At 40.2% G+C, this 26,693-nt stretch overlaps 5 protein-coding genes across 7 annotated transcripts; 2 read left to right on the top strand and 3 right to left on the bottom strand.

Moving 5' to 3' along the window:
- Positions 1-269: 269 nt before the first annotated feature.
- Positions 270-3,031, bottom strand: fn3krp (fructosamine 3 kinase related protein). Its single transcript, XM_063903145.1, has 6 exons — positions 2,719-3,031; positions 2,324-2,475; positions 2,083-2,174; positions 1,834-1,916; positions 1,575-1,697; positions 270-1,465 (listed from the first exon to the last, which is right to left on the bottom strand). The coding sequence occupies exons 1-6, from the start codon at positions 2,857-2,859 to the stop codon at positions 1,127-1,129; spliced, it is 930 nt and encodes a 309-aa protein (XP_063759215.1). The 5' UTR covers positions 2,860-3,031; the 3' UTR covers positions 270-1,126.
- Positions 3,032-3,098: 67 nt separating this feature from the next.
- On the top strand, positions 3,099-6,680 carry arl16 (ADP-ribosylation factor-like 16). Its single transcript, XM_063904076.1, has 5 exons — positions 3,099-3,266; positions 3,758-3,812; positions 3,914-4,030; positions 4,114-4,229; positions 4,398-6,680. Exons 1-5 carry the CDS (start codon positions 3,190-3,192, stop codon positions 4,561-4,563), a joined length of 531 nt encoding a protein of 176 aa, XP_063760146.1. The 5' UTR covers positions 3,099-3,189; the 3' UTR covers positions 4,564-6,680.
- Positions 5,224-15,127, bottom strand: epn3a (epsin 3a). Of its 3 annotated transcripts, XM_063904074.1 has the most exons (12): positions 15,029-15,127; positions 14,815-14,903; positions 11,739-12,469; positions 9,604-9,722; positions 9,075-9,152; positions 8,531-8,620; positions 8,110-8,193; positions 7,742-7,871; positions 7,203-7,361; positions 7,030-7,107; positions 6,703-6,939; positions 5,224-6,227 (listed from the first exon to the last, which is right to left on the bottom strand). In XM_063904074.1, the coding sequence occupies exons 3-12, from the start codon at positions 12,331-12,333 to the stop codon at positions 5,932-5,934; spliced, it is 1,866 nt and encodes a 621-aa protein (XP_063760144.1). In that variant the 5' UTR covers positions 12,334-12,469; positions 14,815-14,903; positions 15,029-15,127; the 3' UTR covers positions 5,224-5,931. The 3 variants fall into 3 exon arrangements, with proteins under 3 accessions (XP_063760144.1, XP_063760143.1, XP_063760145.1); XM_063904073.1 differs by having other exon boundaries at positions 14,815-15,050; XM_063904075.1 differs by lacking the exon at positions 9,075-9,152 and having other exon boundaries at positions 14,815-15,050.
- A 3,940-nt stretch (positions 15,128-19,067) lies between these two features.
- rasd2a (RASD family member 2a) lies at positions 19,068-20,356 on the top strand. Its single transcript, XM_063904605.1, has 2 exons — positions 19,068-19,690; positions 19,845-20,356. Exons 1-2 carry the CDS (start codon positions 19,159-19,161, stop codon positions 20,354-20,356), a joined length of 1,044 nt encoding a protein of 347 aa, XP_063760675.1. The 5' UTR covers positions 19,068-19,158.
- Positions 20,357-22,092: 1,736 nt separating this feature from the next.
- rsad1 (radical S-adenosyl methionine domain containing 1) lies at positions 22,093-26,462 on the bottom strand. Its single transcript, XM_063904816.1, has 9 exons — positions 26,128-26,462; positions 25,444-25,577; positions 25,152-25,356; positions 24,418-24,783; positions 24,098-24,161; positions 23,871-24,018; positions 23,570-23,624; positions 23,315-23,418; positions 22,093-22,798 (listed from the first exon to the last, which is right to left on the bottom strand). Exons 1-9 carry the CDS (start codon positions 26,269-26,271, stop codon positions 22,651-22,653), a joined length of 1,368 nt encoding a protein of 455 aa, XP_063760886.1. The 5' UTR covers positions 26,272-26,462; the 3' UTR covers positions 22,093-22,650.
- Positions 26,463-26,693: the final 231 nt, after the last annotated feature.

Here is a 26,693-nt window from a genome sequence, read left to right as displayed (position 1 = left end):
GTAGAAACGTCATTGCTGTTTTGGCCCTTAAATCTTGGACTGAGTCACCTGTTTTTCATACAGAAGGTTGCCAATACCTTGTTATAAGGAGAACACTTTGTAATCCCAGTTTGCTTAATTCTATGAACAAAATCCTATTTTCCTTCTCAATTTTATCTCATCCTTCTGAGGCATATGTTTACATACTGCCAGGTTGCATGGGATGTTGTACCTTTTATAGCTGTCTGCATACATCTAGCTATTTAACTCAATGAAGAGCAAACAATATGTTTCATGTGTCGATATCTTAGATTTTATTTTTCATACTTTATTGATTATGTCTGGTTCAGTGTGAATGTTTCTGTTAATAAGGTGCATTTGCTAGGAGACAAGACAAAACAGTGAAACACCCTGGGAGTGGAGACATAGTTGATTCTGGTTGCAACGTAAACAGCCAGTATGACATGAAAGTTCATTATGACAATGACTAAGGAATGTATCACAGTCAAATGTAATACCTTTATATATCAGGTAGATAACAAATACAGCAGTTTAGTGTAAAGCCTTTGGTTTTCCAAGGATTAACTCTTGGTTTAGCAGTGGATATATAATATTGCAAGATTTTCTACTGTATGCTTCAGTCTGCATGGTATCAACAGTCAGAGTATAATGATCTTAACAAAGTATAAAGCATTGCATACACTGGGAATATGATACATTCAATTGGATGCTGGTCGTATGCAGGCAATGTTAAATAATACTAATAATTCAAGAATAATTAAGAAAAGGTTAGCAGCAGACCAAGGAAGTATATACAGCTTTGGACAAACTTGAAACTTCTTGGCATTTAGCTTTATAACTCAAAAACGAGCTTAAATACCCTTTACTCGTAGCGTGCCTTTTTACTTTAAAGTGTACAGTATATTTTTGTTCAAAATCACAATGCAAGATAGTAATTAGAAGATATAAATTCTGTTTGTCACCTTGGTGGTTCAGTATAATCTACACAATATAAGTTACACTGTTAAAATATAACGTTTAGTCTCAACAATTAACCATACAAGTTCTCTTAAAATTAGTATCTGTCAAAATGCAGTGTAGATAATGCTATAGTGTGAGTTTAACACTAAAGTCATTGTTAGTGCAGTTATTTAAGAAGGTCCTTCATAATACTTATTGAAGACCCTCTGTAGCCCCCACCAAAGTGGTTCCAGTGATTCAGATAGTGGAAGAGTTGGTAAAGCTGGTTTCTCTTTGCAAAACCTGGTGCTTTAGCAATCTTTTCATGGTAAGCAGAGTAAAAAGAGCTGTCAAAGCCACCAAACATCCCTGCAATACCCAGCTCATATTCTGAATGACCATAGAAGGAGGCTGGGTCGAAGATGACTGGGCCTTCTGCACACTGTGCCACGTTGCCTCCCCATAAGTCTCCATGAAGGAGAGCAGGGACAATCTGCACATCTGTAAAAAACTGAGGGATCTTCAGCTGTAAATAACAGACACAATTTGTAAGTTGCACGGTCAAATCATTGATACAATAATAGGGACATGTATAAAATATATTTAGTTCTTAATGGGTCAAAGTGGGGGTGCACCTGTAGCTTGGCCCATAGTTCACTGGCCTGCCGGTCTCCATAGGATTTCTCCACCATGTTAAGCTGGTGTTGCAGCCTTTGCTGGGAGTAAAACATCACCCAGTCATCCTGCCACCCATTTTCCTGTAGACATAAGGGAAAACAATGAATACAATAAGACTTAAACACCACATTAATGTACTACACATAGATCTTAGAGACTACAAGACAGTTTGGTTCTGACTAGTTTACAAGTACATTACAGATTTGTATTTTTTACCTGCGGTAGATATCCACAGCATGTAGGTAAACTGAAGCCAAATTGTTCCACCACAGCAACCTCCGTTTGACCAGCTCCTTTTCCTGTGTACAGTAAAATCCATTATTGACATTATACAATTGGCATTAAAATATCATCATATTTTCAGAATCAATTGTTATTCAGTGTAGTAATTGAAAAAGGATGGCAGATTTTACTGTGCATGTGTCTATGTTTTGAATGTTTGAAGGTGATGTTAAGTTGAATTACCCACTGTCTGCTGCTCTTTATTTAATTTTTCCAACTGTCTCTTGTTGTGAACATGCAGATTTGCCAGCTGCTCCCCTAGGTGCTTTGAGTACCTAAACATTGGGTATGGAAATAAAGTGTATTGTTTTTTAAAAAAGACAAGAAAAAAACCCTATACTTTCACTACTATATTTTCATGTTGCCCTCTATTTTACAGATAAAGTACCAAACACGTTAACACATTGTATGAGGTAGCTCTTACTTGGTGAGACCTCTCATGTCCAGATGTTCCATCACAAATACACTTCCTCCTGTGTCAAGCTCAATCACCTTCTCAGGCTTGGGGACTTTAACCGTTTCTGTCTTTAAAATCGCTTCCAAACTGGCCATCTCCCCATCAAACATCAATTTGGCCTAAATAAAAAAAAATAAAAAATACGTCTGGTCAAAAGTCCAGCAGCACAGATGTGAGCACTGTTTAGCATGATGAATAATTATTTTAGTCTTCATCTCGCAATGTGTGCACAAACTTTAGTGGCAGTCTGTCTAGCTTTAAGAGGGTCTGATCTAGTGAGCACGTAGGCCTATTTGGCCAGACACCAACTGAATACAAGTCAGCATAATTCATTCAAATATAAAACAATGATAATCACATACCTCTTTCTTGTGATTGATCTTCACAAACACTCTCCCATTGTCAGTATCATAAGTCTGTCCCTCGCTGATACATCCACCTCCTGAGTGACCCGTTGACTTCAGCATGGCTGTCCCCAACTCTTTCTTTAACTTAGCTTCCATGATTATTATTGCCACCAATTTGACAGAATTAAAGTGTTGCTAATGCTAATGTCGCACTAACACCAAACTGCACCTGCACCGCCTGAAGTTAGGGGGGCGTTTTGACTGTTTCCGCCGTGTGAACCAACAACAGCTTATTCGGAGGCGGTAATGTTGTTTTTCTTCCGTTATGTCTGAAATGGTAACCAATCAGAAAAACAGCGGAAGTGACTCATTTTTATTTCGTCCTATCACAGCAACGAATGACGGCCACGTGAGCGTTGCCTTGGTGTTAAATGAAGCTATAACGACTACATGCTAGCATTAGCTTCGGTATGCTCCTGAACCGAAATGAACAGCAATGACATTTGTCTGCTTCTTGGAGCCACTGGCGTCGGGAAAACGTTGTTGCTGAAACGTCTACAAAATATCCTTTATGCACAACGGAATGTTTTGAAATACATAAATAAGGCAGAAAATAATAATGAAAGTAAATTGGTTTGTTTAGCAAACGTAAGCTAATTCAGCCTGATGAGCTGGTCTAACGTTAGTAAATGCAAGTAACTGTTCACTACGCAAATTAACGAGTTAATAATCCATATACTGTATACAAGCGATGTGCAGATAATTATTGGATGTTGCTGTATGTGTAATCTTGCACCGGAAAACTAATAATTTAGTTGAAAGAATATTTGCAGACTGGGTTTGAGCAAATAAATCACATGATACTGTCAAACTGTATTTAAAATAACATACACACGTATCGAAATTATGACTACAAAATGTCCCTTTTATAACTGGTCAAACATGTCGTATAATATATCATAAACTGTTTAAATATTATATTGAAATAAGTTGCTTTCTCTGAAGCTAATGCACTTGCACCACTGGATATATTCCATGACATTTTCTGTGTACAGCTCAGTGTGCATGGATTAGAGGAACTGGGTGAGCCTCCTTCTACCCTACCTACAGTAAGTGTTATTGAAAGGTAGTTTTAATATGTTTGCAGGCTCATTTTTTTACGAAACAAGGTCATCCATGTAATGCCATATATTTGTTTGAACCTCCATAGGTTGGAACCAACCTGACAGACCTGAAACTGAAAAAGAAGAAGGTGACATTGAGAGAGCTGGGAGGCTGCATGGGTCCTATATGGCCAAGTTACTTCAAAGACTGCTCCTCTGTAATTGTATGTTGTTTTTACTGTGTTAATTTGCAACAGTTGACAACAGACTGGTGGCTTTATTTATTGTTTATTTTGTTTTCTCCTAGTTCATGGTGGACTCAGCCAACATTGCTCAGATATCCGCCTCCTGTATCCAGCTGCTGTCAGTTCTCTCCGCTGAGCCTTTGCACAATGCTTCTGTGCTTATTCTATTCAACAAGAGGTGACATTCAAACATACATTCATACATTTACTTACCATAGCTGCAAGTTGTCAGTGTCAGCAGATGGAACACAATATGTATCCATTATCTTAATTCTGTCTCTTGGTGGGGGTTGTTTGTCGCCATTGTGTATTTTCTAATTTTGTTTTTCTTTTCCCCCTTGTCCAGGGACATGCCTTGCACTATGAGTCTCATAGAGATAAAGTCGCTGTTCAGAATGGATGACATCATTGCATCTGCTACTCAGCCGATCACAACACAGGAACTCAGTGCCCGCTCTGGACAGGGACTTCAGGAGGTGCTGAGTTGGCTGGAGTCCATCACAGTCAAGTGAAATATCATATGTTTTCCTTATGAAAAGATGCTTCTGCAACAGGACTTTGAATGATCTTGCTTTTTGGCAAGATATGTCAGTGTTCAAAGACAATTTACACACAGTTTGGATGGACTTAATAATGTGTTTAAAAAACTGGTGCTGTATCTTTGGTTCCATATAAATATGGCTACTGTTCAACAATGTGAACGGGAAAAGCAATATATTAGTGATATCATGGCAGGGTGTAATGATTATTAAGTACTATAACTCTTGTTAAACTAATACTACTGTAGGTCTTACCTACAGTTAGTATTTGTTTTACTGGTCACCTTTACTATTTAAATGCCACAGACACACTGCTGGAATTTATGACTGACTGCAGTGTGATTCTCAGGTCTATGTTAAGACTTGTATTATGTTAAAACAAAATGAACTTTTACAATTACATTTTAATTGATAGTTATTGTAAGAAACACATGTAAGAAGAGCTTGTCAGTGATGTCTGTATGTGATGCAGCATAGTGGCATGAGTAACTACCAGCAGGGGGCATAACGTTAACACATACTGAAACTAAAACTATTGTGAGGCTGAGATTTCATAATGTCATTACAATGCTTTGATATCACAGAAAATGAGAACATACAAAATAATACCACCAACTAAAGAATGACGCAGTGTTGCGATTTCACCCTTATATTTGATGATTCAGTGGTTCACAAGCAATGCATAACACTCTTGATTATTACATTTCTCATGTTTTCTTGCTTATTGTCAATTCTGAAGCACTTCCTCCAAAACTATAATTTCATTCAGTTAAGCCCAGCAATTAATTCCCCTAGAGAATAATAATGTACACACTGCTGTTTCTCATCAGTTCTGATGCCAAGAGAAATCCACAATCCCTCCAACTCTCTTGTGTCTTCACAGGAATCAATTTTTTTCTTTTTGCCTATGACAGCAGAAGTATTGTGCAGAAGACTTGTTGCCTTCTTCTAAAGCCATAGTACATTTGCCTGGTAATTGTGGCTATGTGAACAATTAACAAACTGTGCTTTTGTGTATGTTTTGTCTAAATTGAAGTCACAAAAGGTTATGGCCTTAGAAGGTTAACATGACACTAATGGTTTCTGATAAAAAAGGGGTTATCACTTGTATGTACCGTACTAATGCAATCATGACAAGAGTAGCAGGACAGATTGTTGCATTGGAGGTTCGAACCAGCGTGCATCAATCTAAGGGTAGCTATATTATAACACATTATAAAAACAACAAGTCATACAAGTCCTTTGGGCTGAAGTTCAGTCTTTGATTAGAATTATATTTCAAGAGCAAAATCAAATAGCGTTCCCCTTTTTCTTAGATTACATTTCCAGTTTAGTTGATCCTCATAAGAAAGGGTTCTGGCTGCTCTGTGCAGCCTGTGATCCGTCGGTGCTGGATGAAGAGAAGGGCAACAAGGGCTCAGGGAGGGTCCCCAGCAGGCCCAGACCCGGCTGGGTGGGGTGAGTGAGTGACATAGGGAGGCTAGTAGGCTGGTGATTCATAGGCAGGGGCAAGGAGGCACTGTATGGAAGGGAAGTGCCCTGAGGCGCCGAAGATATCGGGCCACAGCCCAATTGATTCAGAGTTAGTTTGGGCTGCTCAGTTTGGAATGGATTGTTGGGTGAAGGAGCACTCAGCCCTAGACAGAAAGAAACAACAGAAAACTATTAGGTTTGCCCCAAAGGAATACTTCCCCCACAAAATGACCATTTGTATAACAAATACTCAGGGTTACAAGAATTGTTGAAGAAAACGCTGTTTATTTTTACCAAAACCTTTATATTTTTTATTTTTTAACAGTTACACACTAACGTTTTAAGCAAACGACTCAATGTATTTGACTGTGATTATACTGCAAGAGTTGTGCGAGAGTTTGTAAATGGATCATTGATATGGTTGTGCTACTATCAAACACAGCCCCAATTTAATTGATGAAGACGTTTTTTTCCCTCTAGATTCGGCATAAATCTAAGAAAATAAAATTGGAATAGATCAATCTACACATAACTGATATAAAATTAGAGTTTCATCTAATTTTATATATCTTGACTTCCATGGTCTTTCCCTTGTTAAACTAAAATAGCATTGCATATTCAGCCAAATACAATTTTTACCTGATAGGAAGGGGTTCATGATCTTGGCTGGAGGATTTGCTGGGATCAAGCTGTCCAGGTTCACCAAGGAAGCTGCTGTGGGGTCCAGGAAGGCCTCCGGTGTCCGGCATGTACGAGGGCTGGGGGCAGCCAAGCTTTCTCCAAGACGTGACAGGTCATAAAGCTCAGGACTGCCCTCCCCCCGCCCATTCACGTTCATCTGGCCTCCATCCATGGCCTCATCAAACAAATCCCCATCTAACAGCGGAAAAAGAGTGAGTTCTTAATTTGCAAGTGTGTGGGATACACAGAACCACAATGAAAACAGTAAAATAATACACTGTTTACCTGAGGGGCTTCCAGGTCGAGGACCAGGGTCCCTTGTAGCTCCCTTGAGTGCTGAGAAAGGATCAGCTCGAGAGGGGGCTATAAAAATACCCACATACAAAAAAATCATTTTAAATATCTATGTTGCTCCTCCTAGTTAGTTTAAGGATGAACTGCATGAGTGCATGTATCACCTGTGCTAGCAGGGAAGGCCCATTCTTGGCCGGGGGCCTTCAGGTTGCTCTGCGGATCATCCCAGGGATCGACTGTGGGCTCCCAAGGTGGAGGGGGGCTGTTGGAAGTTGGCGGTGCCATCCAGGCAGGATCCACCCTCGGCGCGTTGGTGCTGCCTTCTGTAGTAACAGAGAAGTGAATGAGAGAGAGGCTCCTGGTTTAGCAAGAAGTGTAGGCATATTGTGCCGTGAATATAAAGAATGAGGGGGTTTATTTTCAAACACTGCACATGCAAAAGGCAACACATGTTTATTGTTTTCTACACAACTTGGAGCTCAAAGGTTCAGTTGGAAATTTTTAAAAGGATATATTTCTTCATATTTGCTCTAAATTAAAAATAATCTGTGAATCTCTGCCTCCTCCTGTTCTGATTATAAACCAGAATATGGCAGGATACGAAACAGTTCCTTAAAATATGATAAAAAGCTACGTTCGTAAAAAATACCAACTCATCCTTGAATCTCAATCTGTAGTCACGGTAAGCTAACTCAACTCTCACCAAGGGAGTCCCAGGGATCCCTTATCCCCAGAGGAGCAGCTGCCTGGTGTGGGGCATTATTCCATCGGTGGTCACTAGGAGGCTGAGCTGAGGGCAATGCGAAAACATCCACAAGGTCCATGAAGGCAGTCTGACAAAAACAAGAAAAACAGGGTCAATTAAGCTTCTACACTCAGACAGTTATCAAATCCTTAATGACAAAGTTAAATTATGACTTGTTTTATTTTTCAAACAGTGTATTTTAATTCTGGCGATGTAAAACTTGATTGATTTCGGTCCTCGAAGCATTAGGGAAAAACACTTAACAACAGTTTATGGTTGTATTTCATCACCCCCATTGAGATATTCCATACCCCAATATTTCATACCCCGCCTTTAGACTCCATCTCAAGTTTGCTTTCCTCCAGAGCTTTCTTGAGCGTTATCTCATCTCCTTGGCGACTGAGCTGCTCCTGTCAACAGACAGACACATGGTGGCCTTTCAGCATTACAGCTTCCGGCAAAATTCCCATATTGTAATTCGTCACTTCATAGTGTATTAATGACTCAACGACTGCTCACAAGCTCCGACGCCAGATTTTATATTTTTTTCTGGGCAACGTATGACCCAGATATAGTGAGTGTGATGGGCAAAAACTGGACAATTGTGGAGAGACCAGAGCATCAGTGTTTAATTACTGTTTGTTGCCACAGGAAACAGAGACATGAGAACCTACGTTTAAATCTCAGCATCTCCACAAAAAAAAGGGTATTTTTGCCCCAACCCCCATTGACAACAACAAACCCTACCTGCTGGTGCTCCTCTTTGCTCAGGCTCAGGGCTAACTGGAGCTGGGTTTCTTCATCCATATCTAGTGCAGCAGGTACAGGTTTGACTGGCTGGGAGGGTAGGGGGACCAGTGAGGAAATTTCAATTAGTATTTGGTCAACAAAAGTGTATAATCCTTGGAAAACTAACAATACAGTGCATGCAATTCTAGGTGTCCCAATCCGGCAGAGACCTTTTTCCCTTCCCTGATACCACAACAGGAAAGTGTTTGACCTGAATATCTCATACTGCTGAAATAATAAGAGGAGAGATGTAATGGTTAGTGGAACAGAAGGATGATGCCTCATCTGATTAGTTGCTGGAAGAAAAAAACAAAACATGTCTTTTTCCTGTTCATGGTCGATTGAGGCCGGATGTAGTAAGGAGAGTGAGTAGTACATGCAGTAGTTTCTCAATAGGGCTGTGACTTGGTTGTGAAGTTGGTTTTTAGTGTAAAGAGCAACAGAAGATGTGCTTGAGTGCAAAGGATGCAAAAGGTCGTCCTATATCCCAGCATACTTGTACCTTCTTGGTCTCCTCTTTGCTGAGAGTCATAGCAATCTGGAGTTGGGTCTGTTCATCAATATCCACTGTAGGAGGCGGCTATAGGGTCAAGCAGGAATGATTAGGAGGAAGACTTTTCAAAGGGAAAGAAAAAAACTAGATTTTGCTTAAATGATTCTTCTATAAATTCAATGATTTAATGTGATTCAGATACAGAAGTATCACAGAAACTGCTGTGCACTACAATAACTTCCCATAGAAGCAGAGCAGAAGTCACAGCAGGCAACGCCTGTCCTTGCCATGGAGACTAGGATGGGCTGTAGGAGTGGATCAATGCACACATCCTGTCTGGCTCCTCACTCGCAGTTTCCTCACTCTAAAGCATTGCTCACACGGATTTGTCAAAGAGCTATTATTGACCAAATCAGAGACAGAATTGATGAGATCACTTTCTGTGAAATGGCGGCCTAGTAGAGACAGGCACTAGTAGTGTGTCTCATGTGCTGAAAGGATGAGAGGTTTGTGTGTGTGATATCTTAGTTAGAGGTACCTTTTCACTTTCTTCTCGGCTCATAGCCAGGGCCAGCTGCAGCTGCAGCTCCTCCTCTCCACTGGTTGAGGGCAGAGCCTGCTCCATGTCTGGAGCAAGTCGAGGAGAGGAAGAAGAGGCTACAGGGAGCGAGGCAGAGAAGACCAGTGTGAACAGAAACATTAACAGATAAAAATAAACAGGAAAACAATGAAGGAACCCTTTAGGCTGACACTGTTTTTGCATGTTAATTTGTTTCCACTGCCCGTTGTTTAGGGCCTTTGCTGGCATTGCTTGCCACGGCCTGCCTAACTCTGCCTGAACAATGGTGCGCCTGTGTGGAGAGTTAGGGTGGTGGAGGGGCAAAGGAATGGACAGGTTGGAGTGGGGCCCACCTTATTACCCTGAATCCTTTGGGTGGGATCCAGGACGCATGTCCAGGTTTTGAGGGGGGGAGGGGCCAGGGGGGCCGGCAGTATACCAGTCTGGGCATCAGGCTGTGGGTCATGGGGCTAAAAGAGGGAAGCCGGCCACACGTTGGCAAAGTCAGGTCTCAGAAACCAATCATTTCCACTGTGCTGCCCCTAAACATGCTGGAATGCTTGCTGGCACTTAATTGCTGCCAACCTCATGCCCCCCATCCATGCCATCAGTATACCACCATGCCAGGGTCTTGAAATCTAAAAGAGATCCACAACTATCCTCACCTGAAAATATTAAATATTAAAATCATCCAGGGCAAAGCGAGAAAATCGAAACAACAAAAAAGAGAGTTGGAATTACAGCAGCAGACAAGTGGGAAACACATGCATGACCATCACACTAATGCACGTTTTTTCTGAAAGCATTCCTTCCTGAATAAAAACCAAGTGATTTCAAATATTTGCTTTGATTGTCAAAGCAGTGTCTGATGATTTTAAAGATAGATGTATATGTTTTTTTTCTGTTTACCAAACTGCTTCTGTTCATCACTGAACTTCTGGCTTAGATGTGGTAACGTCTGCCACATGTTTCCACTGGCACACTTTCTGGCCTACAAAATATACTCAAGAAACTTGTATCACGTAAAGAATATATTGAATTTTTGAGGGATTTGAAGCAATGAAACAGAGACCATCTGTGGGCATTTCCCAGTTTACACAATGAAACAGGCCTCCAATTGTTCTGTTGAAGTCACAGCTCTGCCAATGACTAACACCTTTGAATAAACACCGTAAAACCAAACAGACAAATGCCCAAGTAAATGATGCACACCAGACATCTACAGATCCCACACACAATTATTTTTCAAAATATGTTACTCAAGTCAATGATGTCAGAGGCCCTAACCTCTACACTGTTACTGAGGAATCACTTTGGTCATATGTATTATCTAGCCACCTAACCAACATCCCTGCCAGTAGCAGACAGATCGTACAGTTATGTAAACATGGGGTCCAGTTGTGTTTTCACATTTGATTGAGACATGCACAAACAGGGATTCCTTTCTTTTGTCAATCCAGTCTAGCTGACGTGGCTGTAAACAGGAGAATGAAAGGAATGCAGATGTCCAACCATCAGTATGGAGCAAAACTGAAATACTGGAGGCCAAAAAAGAAGAAATTAAATACTCATCAGAGCTTGTTGGAAGGGAAGCTGGTATTAAATAGCGTCCAACCCATTGAGAAACGACAAGTGAGAGTTCATTGATATCGAGATCTCAAAACTTGGCAGTAGTGAAGATGGGTGTGTACTGATCCCTTGATCTGGATTAATGGATCAATTTAATTAATGTTTTTAAGAATAGATTGTTTTTCATTTAAATATCTAACCCAGTAATATAACAATCAAATCAAAAAAAGAATTCCGAGTTGATTTAAAAGGAGAACTCTTATATTTATAAAGCTTGTAAAAACACCACAATTAACTGACAGTGTATCTATAGACTACCTTTTTACCGAGATCAAATAGAAAACCTAGGTGAGGAATGCTGTTCATCTTTTCTTCTATCTGCCTCCATCATTTATGGAGATTGTGTGTGTAAAATTACATTTAATTTTAACTGATGAACTTTCATCTGTTATGTGTGCATTCCTGACAAACTGACAGATCACATGCCACAGAAAATAGTTATCATGCAGATAATCATACAGATATCAGATGTCTCTGCTACTCACAGTGAAAGGAAGAGGATGGTGAGCCTCTGCACCTGCCAACCTCATCCCCATACGCCCCAGTTGGCTGGCTTGTGCGACGTCCTGGATATGGAGGAGGCATAGATGTAGAGCCTAAGCTACTGCTTGCCCCGGCCATGCGCGTCTTAGTCTTCAGTGCTTGGCTTCTCTCCTTCTTCAGCTTTTCATCATCCTTCAGCAGAGTCACTAGTTGCTTGGCCTTCTCCCGGACATTAACACCCTGGTCCCGTCCATCTCTATCTATGTACTGGAAGTCTCTCAGTGTCTGGATGGTGTAAATGTTCTCGCGGCACTCCTTGGCCACACGCTCTGAGCCTGATTTGATCAAGTAGTCTAGCAGGGTCATTGCCTTATAAACATGGCGCCAGTTTTTACCGTGGTCATTAAGCCGCTTCCAGATCATACCCATAACCTCTGTGAAAGCCACTACATTTAAGGTCAGGTCTGCGATTTCAGACATAAGCGAGCTGGAAGGACCCCAGGGATCATTGGAGGTGGCCTCCCGTACCTTGACCTCAGCCTCTGTGAAGTTGTTGACCATGTTTTTCACTTGGCGGCGCAGCGATGAGGTCTGCATGATGGCAGTAGTGTTTCACAGGTGGTGGAATAAGTCTAACAGCAGGCCAGCCCACTGCTTTCGTCAGAAATCGGTGCAGTGGAGAAATGCAATGAAGCAGAACTCCTTTACTTCAGTGATGTCCACAAGTGTGTTCCTGAGGAAAGAACATATATATATTTATAATTAATATCCTAATATCAAATATTTATAGAGATAACTTGTTCACCGATAACACACAACCATCTTCTTCAGTTACTCCTTTCACTTTCTGTGACAAACAGCTCTGCTGACTAGAGCTGAACTCTTACACATTGTTTCACTCAGTAATTGTGTTTGGAATGAGAGAGAAACAACTCAGCACCTCCCAGCAATGTGAAACACAACACCTGGGCTCAGTTTTCCCTGAAACAACTCGGTGAGTGCATACACAGCGCTGCTCTTAAGCAATGAGTAGTTTGACAGAGCTATTCTAAAATCAATTTCTAAAAACAAAGCAAATATTAGTTTCGGACAAAGGGACTTCAACCTAACTTGTCTGTGTATATATCTGTGTTTTACCTTTGAGCAAAAACCGGGAAGGGTGGGCACTCCGCTGTTTTTCTGACCTGATTACATCACCACAGCAGCAGTAGGGCTTCGAAGCATTCACAGACCGACAAAAATGTAACTACATTATACTATCCACACAGTAGTCTACCAGAAAAAGCATGAATACTTTGCTATCTCTTACATTTGTTTTACATCAATAGTCATATATATATTTGAATGCACAGTACTATCACATTGTCCTGGACATTGGACTGCTTTTCCCACAAAGGCGGGGCTGTGAGTCAATTGATTAGGAAAGGTTTAGCTCAAACGTCTGTCTTATCTATTTAACTTGAAAGTGAAATGCATAAAGAATCAATCCCTCTTCACTTAAGATTAAAGTGCTGTGTCATGAGTAAGCATTTCCAAAATATTAAGAAGCCTGAGATGAGAGATAGGCTTTATAGTGGTCAGTATCCATCCCTATGACAAAACACATTCAAAAAGGATGTTAAATAAAGCCATGTTGATAAAGTCACACATTTTCCCTTAAAACCTTAGAGTTTTAATGCTGTAAAACCCTCAACATGCTGTGGGCATGCTATGAATAAAAGGTGACAACACTTGGGTGGCTTACGAAATCAGTCATATCATGAGAGTGCTGTAAATAAATTGTAGAGTGGTAGTAAGAAACATGCTTGTGGCTCAGCGAACCACAGGTAAAATCTCAAGAGGTGACCAATGCTCGTCATTTAGTCCCATTATCTCCTGATCCCTGGGGTCACTTGGCTGGAGAGTGTGTGAGGAATAGATAACTGCTTCAAATGTTCCAGTAACTGCCTTAAAAATCAAGGAGGAAATTAGAGTGGAGGTTTAATGCAAGGGTGCCAATTAAACTGTCTCTGACAAGAGTTCTAATACAATCTGGAGGCCTCCATGAATGTTGGTCTCACAGACTTAAAGGCAGTAGTGAAAGAAGTAGTCAGATTTTGTACCTAAATAACAAGTAGTAAGGCCACAGTGTAAATGAAAAGGCATCATAATAAACGTTAAGTACCAATAGTAAAAGAAGTATACAGGATTACAAATCAAATTTAGCTACAGTATATTATAGGATTGTTTTATAGTTATTGATATACAATATTGCTTGTCCAGTACTATCACATTACCCTCAACATTGGACTGTTGCTGGTGTTTTTTGGCTTTAATACAGTTGGGTAGCTTAATGTGTAATAATATGTAATATATCACAATTTATTAGTTGACAAAAAGTACAATATTTCCCCTTAATATGTAGTAGAATAGAAGTACACAGTACCATTCATTGGAAATCCTTAATTTAAGCCAATTGTAGAAGCCTTATTGAGTTCATGTACTAAGTTACATTGACCCTGTTAATAGTAGGTAGATAAGGGAAGCAACACCCCCTCCACACCACTACACACATAAATACTCCTTCTATCAGTCATTCTATCTGTCATAAGAAAACAAATATTGCTCAAGCAGCTTGAGTATAACTTGTGACCTTGACATGGTTACATACTGGAGTATATATATGTACCTTGTTTGTTTACACCTGGAGACTCAATAACTATCTAAAGCACATTTTCCAGTTTAAAAACAAAATAGGTTAAAGTAAGCCTGTAATTTCCCAACATATTTGATCATACTTTTGGGAATCAAACTATTCTCGGATCAGGCCTACATGCTGGCCCAGGTGTGTTTGTTATGCCTTACAGATGTTTGGAAAAACACAAAAACCGCTGAAAGCACGGCTCTCGATTTCACTCGTGTCCTTTTTGTCCCAAACTAGGACGAGTGGAGCCATGCACGTTGCGTCAAATGATATGATCGGGTAGGTGAAAGTATGTGACCGTGACTCAGCTATGTTCGGGAGTTTAAAAAGTTGGAACCTCGACAGAATAACAAGAACACGACCCTGATTCCCTCTGCGTCCGCTTTCCCTCTTACCTTCATGTCATAGCGCGTCAGTGGGGTCCCAACTTGGGGAGGCTTTTGGTGGAAAAAGAAACGCCTCCGTCTCTCGACATATCTCGTAGCTTTCCGGGAGAAAAATTAATTATAGTTTAAAAAAAGATAGCCTATACAAAGCAGATGAAAGCCATTTGTGCTCAAAATGAATCCAAAACTAAACCCGGTAGTGCTGTTTTGTTATCAAACTTACTTGTGAGTGTATATCCCAATCCAGGCTTGCAGATGGCACAGCCCTCCCCTAAAAAACACACACACAGTAAAAATGGATGGATAGGGAGAGAAGAGAAAGGGTGGGAGGGAGGGAGGGAGGGAGGGAGGCCTGCTCGGTGCATGCAGAGTCAGACTTAACCCCTTCACTGCCTGATGTAAAAGCATCTTAGCTCAGTGGAGCAGGTGATCACTGAAGAACTACACACAGGCTTAACATAATTACAGACTGTGAGCTGTAAGTGGAGACACACTGTTATGTTAAATCTGCTAATACCCCAAAAAATAACATTTATCCTATATAAGGCACCATTTCAGCAGATCAAAAAACACTTCAAAATATGAATATATTACAGGAAGTACCCAAAACATATAGAATATGGGAGATAAGAACAAATGTGACAAGGCCCAAATCTATAAGTGAATACTACAAACCATTTCAGTTCCCATAGAGCTATGCTGTTAAGAGTGAGTGAAAATCCCAGAGGGATACAACAACAGACTGCATTTCCTTTTCAGGAACTTCCTCATTGCATCGCTGCTCTTTACTTATTCATTAGAGCTAATGGAACGTGTATGCATTATACAACACCCTTTTTTTTTTTGTATTTGCCCTGGCTTGGATTCAGTCAAAACGTGCAAAGTAATCTGTACCAACTAGAAGCTTTCTATATGAGAGCACAGAAGGATCATATTGTGACGTTGTGGGGGTAATGATTAGCTAACTGAGGGAGAAGCAGCGACAGAGAGCAGTGGGCTGGTTGAATGAGCAGGATATACAGGAAATACCAGCTCTACCTTGAAAAAACAAAGGCACAACTCTTGGAGACAACACAAGGGCAATGTTTAGAGATTTCAGAAATTCATAAAGCAGTGAAACAGGATTTTTCTGGTTCTCAGAAAGTGTTTCAAATAAGTTTGTCGTGTGGGAGCATATGTTTTGTTGCAGCTCCTGTTTGATTTTTATGTGACTCTCATTGATCGGGTCGGTCAAGCCTAACTTCATATACCTCCTCCAGGCCCTCCTCCTCTGCCTGGCACCCTATGTCTTTATTTCTCCTGAAAACAGATGCCTGAACACTCTTTGTTTCCCAACAAAGGCCTGATGAGGTCAGTGCAGGGGGGACATGCAGGCGAGGCCTGGGAAAACAGAGGGGGAGGAGAAACAACTGATAAATAGCACCAGCCTGCTACTGCATGCCTGTGAGGTTACACAGGAGAGGAACTCTGACTTTTTGTGTTTGTGTTTATGTGCCTAAAACCAACATGAAGTGTGTGATGACTTCCTGTCCACTGAAGGAGACTGTTTTCTGAAACGTCACTGTATGGAATCTACCTCTCTTTGCTGTCCTCTAGTGGTTTTGTGTTTTACTTTCATGTGGGTTATGTAGTGTATTTTTCATTCTGTGATTTGATTTTTGGCTGAACGTTTTCACAAAGAAGATCTAGGGCCCCAGGTTCATTACATATCAGCTGATCCCATATCATTTGATCAGAACATTTGCATCACTAAATTAATTCAAACAACAAAACTAAAATTGTTACTAAATTAAAATAACATTGGGTAAAGTATTACTATTCAGTAGGAGTATTGTAGTGCTGCATCGTATGATTGTGTTCATAATCATTACGTCTGACTTTTATTTTCAGTTAATATGCAATCGATTGTTTAGTGTACAAAATGTCAGAAAATAGTAGAAAAGGCCCATCCTTTTCCCCCCAAAGGCAAATTTAACACATTTAAGTATATTTATAATGGATGGTTTCTCTGTGCCTTGCAAAATAATTAGGAGAAAATGTTTTTCTACCACATTTGCATGGTGTTTAAAAAGCCCCAGAGACAGAACATTTGTTATTTCCATGCATACCAAACAAACAGAAATACAAGATTAAAACGATGAGGAAGTGTGAATCTGCCTTCCCCTGGAAACAAACAGTAAGCGTCAATTTGAGTGGTTGATGATGTGGTCCAATAATTTCTATAAATACAAACATAGTGGTGTGATCGAGTAGTGACAGTGTCTGGCATGGAGATTACATGTGAAATCCATTGGCCCAGCAGGACGTTGTACAGGGACTAAGAGTGGTTTGGAAACCTCCAGGAAGGGAAATAATAGTATCTGTAATCAACTCTGGAGTTTTTTTTGATTATTGTTTGGGTTCCCATTGGCGCACAAATGTAGGTTTAAAAATATTTAAATTATTTCTACATTTCTTTAGCATGTTTTCTTTTCTTCTGACCTTATTAAAATCAATATGAAGGATAGTCGATATAACCAAGAAATAAATTAAATATAGATCATGTTTTACGTACAATGTGTACATATAATATCGTTCTACAGAGAGTTCATCAGTACACCAAGAGAAATTGCAGATCTATTTTCTATGATGTAGAGTTTGCATTCTCCATGGCAATCAGCCTTTCCTTTCTATTGCATTATCCAATCCACTCTTCAGGTTTACAAGAAAGAAACTATTATGTGAGATGTTCTTACAGAGTGGCCTTGATATGTAAAAGGGCTTGATAAATGTAGAAAAAGCAGCATTTATATAATATGTTCTGGCTTCTGGTTAACTGCCAAAAAAATGTTCAAGTGTTCAGTACCTTGAAGCCAGGGAGGGACGTGGTCTTCAGCCATATCACAAATAAACTTTCAGGTGTAAATACATTTATAAATGCACATGAATGCATATGTTTATATATTATTGACTATAAAGCAAAGGTAAGTCTTAATGCCCTTAAAGTGATGTCCCTGACTATTTTCCATACCCTTATGGGTTTTTTTAGGGAAAGAAACATCAGATTGCATCATCAGGCTTACGAGTTCTAGAGCAGATTGTGAGCAGTTTCTCAAGTGTTAATACACAAAGCGTCATGATCACTTTGGAAAACTACAAGGTTTGCAAGTACTCATAACAGCCTCATGAATAATACAATCCCAGATTCATAGTTACAGTATGTCAGGCTAAGCAGGCACACATTTTCAATAGGCTTCTCTAAGTAAAAAATTATGCGAGGGTTATATGAACATAATAAGATACAAAAAGTGACAGGTCACAATTGAACTGAAAAACATACCAAATGATAAATGAAATCCTGACAGCATTGTAGACGGAGAGGACGAAAACAAGTCTATAATGCTTTCACATCCAGTGTCCATGGCAACAGGGATTTTGTCAGTTATCTGTCATTCATATGTGTATTTATAATGAGGACATCTAAACGTATGGTGCTAAAACATAGCACATATTGTACTGTCATTAAGTCTGAATCAGAATTTAACAAGAGTTTGTCTTAGGACAAAATGTACAAACGCATAATTTAATTCTGAGTTTGATTATTTTTAATGGATTTTTGCCCACAACTAAAATTATTTGTGTATTTCCAGTCAGGCGGAGCAGGAAAATATAATTGTCTTGTGTTAACACCCTGATGGTTATTAAAACATAATACAAATAGGCCTACATGAAAAAAACAGCTTAGCACAAAAACTGTCAAACACACCAAATGACTTGATTCTGATGGTAATTATCAACATGGCAGCATTGTTAGGAGAGGATGAACTTAATTATTTGCTCACACCTCCAGTGTCCATAACAACAAAACAAATGAATATACTGGTGGAAATCTTATTGATGCTTTACTGATGGACACATCTGATAATGTATCATCCATAACGACAACACCTGAACATGGCTAAAAATAGATCATTAATTAGGTTTGAACAGATCCGAATTGAATTAAAGGGTTTGCCTCAGGACAAAAGTCAGGTTTGGTTTATTTTAATCTTTGGACACAATTACATACATTTGGGAAACTCCTCTCTCTTTGACTACCACTCTCTTCCCACATGTATCCAATTAAATCCTTCAAAGGAAAACCGCAATAGTTAAAAAAGGAGATCGTGTGTGTTTTCTTGTTTGTGGGCTCCTTTGTCATTCTATAAAAGGAGCGTGTGCTCTGTGTGAGAGCGTGACGCAGGCACTGCGCTGGTTGTGGGTGTATAAGAGGCGCTTCTCGGCTCTGTTTCTACGCACTCATGGGGAAGCAACTTGGGTCGGTAAGCTTTTGATAGCCTCTAGGTGTCTGGAGACGCTTGAAAGAACACGGAGATGAACGCAACGATTTACCGTTCCGTTGATGGCATCCTCGAAACGTTCAACTCTCTCACCGGGCATCAACAATCAGGCATTACGCACCCAGTTATGCAGAGCGCAGCCCTTACCCCAGTGCTCACGCATCCCAAAGTTTCCAACATATCCAAGACAGGCATGGGCATCATCAAAACGGTTAAAGTGCACTTGAGACATCAAGACAAAAACGGGGTTGAAAGTAGATCCAGTTCTGGAAATCGGCAGGTTTCAAGTGATCGACTCACAAAAAGGTCCGTGGATCTGATGGAGCTGGGTCTGGCCAAGCCCAGGAACTGTCATAGAATAGTTGTGCTTGGCGCGCCAAAAGTGGGTAAAACCAACATCCTCCAACGATTCTTGGGTAAAGAATTTGAAGAACACTACGAACCAACAATCGAAGACTTCCACAGAAAACTGTTCTACATAGGAGGGGAGGCATACCAGATCGATCTACTGGACGCCTCGAGTGAGAGGGACTTCCCTGCAAAACGGAGGTTATCAATACTGACAGGTGAGGCACTTGGTTAATCATTACAGTTGCTGTCAGAAGCATTACGTTTTTTTTAACGCCTATTTTGTAATAGAAAAACTGTACAATTTGGTGTTGTTTTAGGAATATAATTTAACATTAAATGCCTTAACAATCTCACTCTCTTTCTCTCCAGGTGACACCTTCCTGCTTGTGTTCAGTCTGGATGACAGAGAGTCCTTCAATAAAGTCTGTGAGCTTCTCAACGAGATCAAAGATGCTAAGGCAAAGTTACTGAAATGTAATCTCCATAGAGTCCCACCAGTCGTTATATGTGGGAATAAAGCGGACTTGAAGGCGCAGAGAGTCGTCAGACAGTCAGAGGTAGTAGAAGGCATCGGTGAGGATGTGACATTCTTCGAAACCTCTGCTAAAGATGGTACCGGAATGGAAGCTGCGTTCAGTGCCCTAGCAACTCTAGGCAGACTGCCTGATGAGATGATTCCGTCACGGCATGAGATGATATCCCTCTTCACCTACCAGTCGATGTGCATCGGCCGGTCAGGCAGGAGAGGGAGCCGGGGACTCTGTGCGCCCTGTGCCGCAGTGGACCCTCTGGCGTGCCGCCCGAGCTTCACCAGCGACCTGCGGCTTGTGCTGAAATCAAGCACCAAAAACAACAAACCCGAGAGGTGTCAGATTCAATGAATTTTAAGCCTTCTCGATCAAACCAATTGTAGTAGTATGCTGCAATGTCACATTATGTAAGGAGTTATACTCTGGGCACATGGCTGGACCAGTGCATTCATTTCTTGTTTTTGTACATGTAACTGTATTAATATTATTATTATATATTATATGATAATAAAACAATATTTTGAATTGTCATATGTGTTTCTGGTCTAACATTCACTTTATTTCAGACACGTAGTTTATTAATGAGATGCAGATGTTTTTAGATTAGGTTCATGTACGTCAGCAGTTAATTCAAGTGGATCTTGGGACCTCATAATAGTGAGGAGGATGACTCACACTGATCTTAAACATCTTCTTATATTCGTCACAACACAATAAACGGCTCTCATTTTAAAACCACCCGCAATGCTATGAATCACATCAAGAACTGAGGTGTTACAATGCTTGCTAATTAGTAAAAATAGCCTGAACATTAAAGCATCACGCATTACAGAGGGGGGGGGGGGGGGGGTTTGCGGACTCTGTGAAATCAGCACCATGGATAGAGCCCACACAAACCCTGTTATACCACTACTTCAATTTTGAAACACTCAGCCTTTTCTTTCCAACATATCAACCCACTCCACAGGTTTCTTTGAAGAAACTATTGAGTGGGCTCTCAATTCAGAGTGTCCTTCACTTGTGAAAAAGGATGTGCTTCATTTATCAGAAATAATGCATCGAGCTGGAAAAGTAATTGTTTCTGCTACGTCCAGTGCAGCAATTTAAACCTCGGTAGGTTATAACACATCATTCCGAACCTTGCCTATCAAATGATTTGACGCAAATGATTGCGTTCCCAGCTGTTTAGAAATAAATTCTAAAAATATTTCAGTTGCTGAAGCTGACAGAGGTGTTGCAGCGGATTCATCATCCGGCTTTATGAATCATAGAGCAGAGTGAGCTGTTTTCCAGACCTTAACCATGAGAGAGTCGTGACTACTGCACAGCAGTGATTGTATCATACTCATCATAAGAGCTTCCTGAGTAACAAACCCCCTAAAGCAGATATGCCAGGCTGAAGGGGGTTATACTAAAGTGGCTACTGTTAAGAGAACATTGCATTCAGAACAATTGTTAATATACTGTATCTATTTAGCTTCCAGGTGATATCAGTATTACTTATTTCTCAGGCAGTAATTTAACTGTCATCTAAACATGGTTTCACAGGGAATTGTGACTTCTTTGAAAAGACTCAAATTCTCCTTTCGAAATCCATTAATTAATCTTTACAAATATGTAAATTGGGAGGGAATACATTTCCATGTTATTTCGAGGAGTTTTCCTCTGATCATTTTCACTGTAGTGAGTTATAAATTAATTACAGAATGGGGGACTGTTCCTCTGGAAATCTACTACTGCTTGTAAACTATACAAAGTAAAGTGACTGCAGTCAAAGAACAATAGATATCACAAAATGTTGGCATAGTTGTAGTGAAAGACAGATATAAACACATTGACATTTTTAAAAGAAATTATAGACAATAACATCCAGTGTTACTAAAATGTTCGACTTGAAAGTGCAAACACATAAACACTGCAAACCGGTTTATTCAAATGTGAACTTTGCAAGCTTCTAAACTACATATTTATATTTTCATGAATCTCTCTGGCTGTAACATAAAATGTTACTGCATGAGAAATTAATATTTTCAAATAATAGCAGTTAATTATATGTTTTAACATTAATTTGACTTGACTTAGTTAGGTTTGTTGAATGTAACAGCTGTAAATTTAATTGAACACGTTTCCTTACACACACATTAAGGAAATTACACACCAGGTAAATGAGTAACTAACAAAGATGACTCTTAACTGTATGTGAATTAAAACCTTTATTTTCACAATATCCTGTGTAGTGGGAGAGAAACAATTATATCTGGATTAAATTATCGATTGAGAAATGATTCAGCACAAGAAATAATTGCATGATAGCCCCTCCACGCCTATGAAATATATTAGCATCTAATTTTCTTATCCAAGCAGAGAGATGATAGTACTCACAGTGTGACAGAGACAATATAATATAAAAGCCTGTGGGGCATGTTTTATTTCCATACAAACAGGAGCAAATAGGAGATTGCTGTGCTCCCAACTAAACAGCAAAGTAAAATTAAAGATAAAACACTTTATTAACACAGTTTGTCAATGGCAAAGGCTTAAATAATGAATTTCAATACACAACATATATATGACATAAATATGTGGGGTTGTTTTAATAAATAGCTGCCTGTTCTCTAAAGACATTGTCTTTGTTACCAGTACTGTCATTGTAGGTCGGAGTTCCTTTTTGTTTGTCCTTTAGCATGGTCGTCCTCTTGTAGCCTCTGATTGACATGTCTCTCCAGCTCCACCAGTAGAGCGGGCAGCATGCTGTCCAGTAAGGCCAGTCCCTCCCAGGAGCAGCGCAGGCCTCTGATAACAGGGAGAGAAAAAAAGAGCGTCAAAACATTCCCTGGTCCCATGGGAAGCGTAATATTTCCTAACTGAATATGATGGGGTTTTGGAGTGCTGAAAGGTAGATCCGAAATGATTAGTTGACTAATCGTTGAGTTGATCAACAGAAAAGTAATTACTAACTAAACTATTTTGTTAGTCGATCAACTGTAATTTTACAAGCAAAAACTGCAGTAAACATCCTTTTCAGCCTTGCAAATATGGAGGTTTCTGCCTTTTACTTTTCTTTTTTATATAAAATTAATCTGATTATATTTGGGTTTTGGACTGACAAAATCAGACATTTGAAGACATAATGCTGGACTGATAAATAGGCATTGACTTAACTACTTGCTGATATTTCTTAGACAACACAATAAATCAAGAAAATAGGCAGCAGTTAAATTGCCTTACAATGGCCTTACACAAGTCAGTATTGTCTTTCTCACCAGGGAAAATGTATGTATGTATGTTAAAAGAATAATCATAAGTCACCTGTCATCAAGAATGAGTTGTCCTCTCTGTAGCAACTCTTTGACGTCGCTTGATGTACCAAAAACTTCATGGAGGCCCAGATGAGGGCTAAACAACTCCCAATGCTATTGAATAACAGGCAATGATCAACTTTACATTTGTCAAGATGTGTTGAACACTGAACATCTCCTTTGTTGACAGAGAAGATTACAAAGAAACTGTGCTTTAAAAAATAATATATTTTCTATAAGTGCATTTTGTAAAAAAAAGCTTCACCTTGTTATTGATGCCATCTGTCATTCTCATTCCCATCACCAACACCTCCTCCAATCTGCCAGAGAAAAATCTTTGAGAACAGATTCTCACAGTCACTGTGACAATGACAAGGACCGAGTGAGTAAATAACAGAGTTTTACAAGGACAGAATGTCTGAAAGAGCAAGAACATGAAAAATATCACCATGTTTTTCACACTGGGGTTGTTACATTTCACATGGACATGACAGCCCCCCCATTTGTGTAATAACCAATGACCATCATACCAAACACAACACTATAGATTGTGTGCAATGGCTCACAGTTCAAGATGGCTGAGTTGAATCCTTCTCCGTGTTGCATGTCCCTTCTGCTGGACTTCACGCATCCAGATGTCAGGCTCCAGAGTCTGGGTCCTGGCCTCGCGGAGGACACCTCCCTCCCCCACAGGAACAAACCGTCCGTGAGCTCCTGCCAAAGACAAAAAGGTAAACTTTTCAACTAGTACAATAATCACTATTGCACTGTCTTTATTCTAAAAATAGCTCACCTGGTCCGACCCCGATGTATTGTGTTCCCTTCCAGTAGCTCCTGTTGTGATGACTCACTGCGTTCTACGTAACACAAAGTGAAGTGTTATTGTGACTGTTTAACTCAGACAACAGGCAATATGGTGCAAAACCGAACACTTATCTGCCCTGTTGATGGAGTGATCTTTGAGACATTTCATAAAGAACAAACAGAAATTGGAATAATATACAGGAGTATCTCTCAGAATTATAAATAATCAATATTTTAAACTTTCCTGAAATCAATGTTTGCTAAGGAGCGGAAAACAATGAGAGTGCTGTCTTTCTGATAAGGACTTACTTGTCTGGCAAAGTTAGACACCTCGTACTGCAGGAAGCCGTGTTGGTGGAGGGTCCTCCTGGCACACTGGTACATCTCTGCTGTCACCTCTTCAGTGGGCAGAGTCACCTCTCCTTGTAGCACCTGTTTGAACAGCTGCGTGCCACGCTCCAATGTGAGCTGGTACAGAGACACGTGGTCATCGCACACCCTTAACAGCTCAGACAACTCATTCTCCCAGGATTCAACGCTCTGTTCGGGTCGTCCAAACATGACATCCACCGACACCCTCCCGGGGCACAGCCTCCTGGCCTCTGCGACAGTTTGCAAAGCCTGCTGAGGGCTGTGGTCCCTTCCCAGGATTTCCAAATCCTTATCCTGCAAAGACTTGATTTAACATGTGCAACATGTTAATTATGCTAAACTGAAAGTAAAACACAAACAAGCAGAGTAAAATATTGATAGTAAAAATTCAACTAAATAAAACAAAATCAGCTGAAACAATTTTGCCTTCAATACAAGCTAATTTTATTTCAGTTTTTGTTGATTAAGCACATTTTCTGTCAAGTTTTGCGAAAATTAACCACAGAAAATAAATGGATGTAGGCGCCCAAACTGAACTTTAAGCATTATGTGTATTCAGGATGTCTAATTCGGTAAATACTTCAGAGATATTAAAGCTAGACCCTAGGCCAAATATATAAAAGTTGAAATAATCTGATTTTTTTATGAAAAGCATTTTATAGAATATTCACCTGGACCCCGATTGAGAGACGGTTCACCCCTGCACGGAAGAAGTCCTCTAACTTTGACTTTCCCACAGGAGTAGGGTTTACCTCGAGTGTGACCTCAGCTGTATCTGAGAGACACGCCCGCTTGGATACGGTTTCGAGGACTGCAGCAATGGTTGAAGGATCAGCCAGGCTTGGAGTCCCACCACCAAAAAACACTGATGTGATGCTGCAGGGCGAATTTTAATTGTTATCGGGGGTAAAGTCACGTGTTTAAAACTGGTTTCAATCTGGAACATGTAACAGGTCACCATACCAGGATACCTGACTGAGCTGCAGCAATGTCTCAGTCTCCCTCTGAAGGCACTCTGTCATCATGTGCTCATTGTCCTCTCTGGGTATATATTTGTTAAAGTTGCAGTAGGAACACCTTCTGAGACAGTAAGGCCACTGTGGAAGAGGAGAGGAGGAAGGACAGGTTGAAGTTAGTCTTAGGTTGAAAATTCAACAGGCGTACACTCCGGATAATCCAGCAGCATCTTCGTACTTTGTTTCACAGACTTTGGAGAATTAGTTCCCTAATTAGAAACCATGTAGTCCAGAGTACGCATATACTGTACTTTAGTAAAAGTAGAAATACCAGAGTCTAGGAATACTATGTTACAAGTCAAAGCCCTGTATTGCAAATATTACTCAACTAAAAGTACAAAAGCATTGGTATCAAAATATTCTTAAATTAAAAAAATTAAGCAGTGCACACCACAGCTCGGATGTGAGCTAACTTTCCTCTGACTGTGGACAGTCTGAAACTGAGGAAGAAGATGCTGCTGGATCCGCAATGAAAGTCTCCATTCTAAAACCAACTTCACCGCAGTCAGTGAGAGGAAGGTCTTTGTGACAGTTTGGCAAACTTTCTAGACATAGGCGAGTATCTGCAGTGGATGGATGTGCACATTTTTCTGCATAGAAACATCAGGTAAATTGATCAAAGCCAGCTCACGTGAACGTAGAGAGACGCCTGCTTTGTGATGCGAGCAGACTCTGTCCTTTCAAGAACATCCTCAACGACTTCTCTGCTGTGAGTGTCAGAGAAGCGGCGCCGACAGAGGGCTCGTGTCCCCGCCTGCAGTGCGTGTCTGATCATTCTGACAGTGTTTGCCTATCTGTCTGTCTGGGTATTGCACTTCACTTGAACACACGATCTCGTAGAACTGCAACAGTCTGGCTCTATCATGAAGACACACTATGTATCTAAGTTTGCATGGCAGCAATGTGCTTAAGGTTACTACAAAGTAGCGTAATGTTTACAAAGTTCTTCCTGTTTGCGCATGTGACGTTGCTGGAAACCGGAAATACGTACATTTGCTTTCCTATTTGTGTGTTTCACAGTGTGACCGCATAGAGGCGCTGTTTTACTTCTTTTTACTGGCGTGAGAGTCACTTGTTCACAAACACATGCTCTTACTGGGCCCTTTGCACTTGTGTATAATTTAAAATGCAAAGTCAGATAATTGAACAAAAGTGTAAATGTGTGGTGAGTATTATGTTTAAGTAAATCGAGCATGT

Source organism: Eleginops maclovinus, chromosome 16, assembly GCF_036324505.1.
Source record: "Eleginops maclovinus isolate JMC-PN-2008 ecotype Puerto Natales chromosome 16, JC_Emac_rtc_rv5, whole genome shotgun sequence".
Lineage (NCBI taxonomy): Eukaryota > Metazoa > Chordata > Actinopteri > Perciformes > Eleginopidae > Eleginops > Eleginops maclovinus.
This window is presented reverse-complemented; position numbering and strand designations above follow the sequence as displayed.

Bases quoted from the DNA above. Each gene is read 5' to 3' on its own strand.
- rsad1 (XM_063904816.1), bottom strand. From the start codon at position 26,271: ATGATCAGACACGCACTGCAGGCGGGGACACGAGCCCTCTGTCGGCGC. The intron at 25,578-26,127 runs GTGAGCTGGCTT...CCTCTTCCACAG, and splicing joins AGGCGTCTCTCTACGTTCAC to TGGCCTTACTGTCTCAGAAG. The intron at 23,625-23,870 runs GTGAGCCATTGC...TTTCTCTGGCAG, and splicing joins CAACTCAGCCATCTTGAACT to ATTGGAGGAGGTGTTGGTGA.
- rasd2a (XM_063904605.1), top strand. From the start codon at position 19,159: ATGAACGCAACGATTTACCGTTCCGTTGATGGCATCCTCGAAACGTTC. The intron at 19,691-19,844 runs GTGAGGCACTTG...CTTTCTCTCCAG, and splicing joins GAGGTTATCAATACTGACAG to GTGACACCTTCCTGCTTGTG.
- arl16 (XM_063904076.1), top strand. From the start codon at position 3,190: ATGAACAGCAATGACATTTGTCTGCTTCTTGGAGCCACTGGCGTCGGG. The intron at 3,267-3,757 runs TATCCTTTATGC...TTTCTGTGTACA, and splicing joins TTGCTGAAACGTCTACAAAA to GCTCAGTGTGCATGGATTAG. The intron at 4,230-4,397 runs GTGACATTCAAA...CCCCTTGTCCAG, and splicing joins CTTATTCTATTCAACAAGAG to GGACATGCCTTGCACTATGA.
- fn3krp (XM_063903145.1), bottom strand. From the start codon at position 2,859: ATGGAAGCTAAGTTAAAGAAAGAGTTGGGGACAGCCATGCTGAAGTCA. The intron at 2,175-2,323 runs GTAAGAGCTACC...CCCAATGTTTAG, and splicing joins GACATGAGAGGTCTCACCAA to GTACTCAAAGCACCTAGGGG. The intron at 1,698-1,833 runs GTAAAAAATACA...TTATGTCTACAG, and splicing joins GCTGTGGATATCTACCGCAG to GAAAATGGGTGGCAGGATGA.
- epn3a (XM_063904074.1), bottom strand. From the start codon at position 12,333: ATGCAGACCTCATCGCTGCGCCGCCAAGTGAAAAACATGGTCAACAAC. The intron at 9,723-11,738 runs GTGAGTAGCAGA...CGCTCCCTGTAG, and splicing joins ACCATCCTCTTCCTTTCACT to CCTCTTCTTCCTCTCCTCGA. The intron at 7,362-7,741 runs GTGAGAGTTGAG...CTGTTACTACAG, and splicing joins GGATCCCTGGGACTCCCTTG to AAGGCAGCACCAACGCGCCG.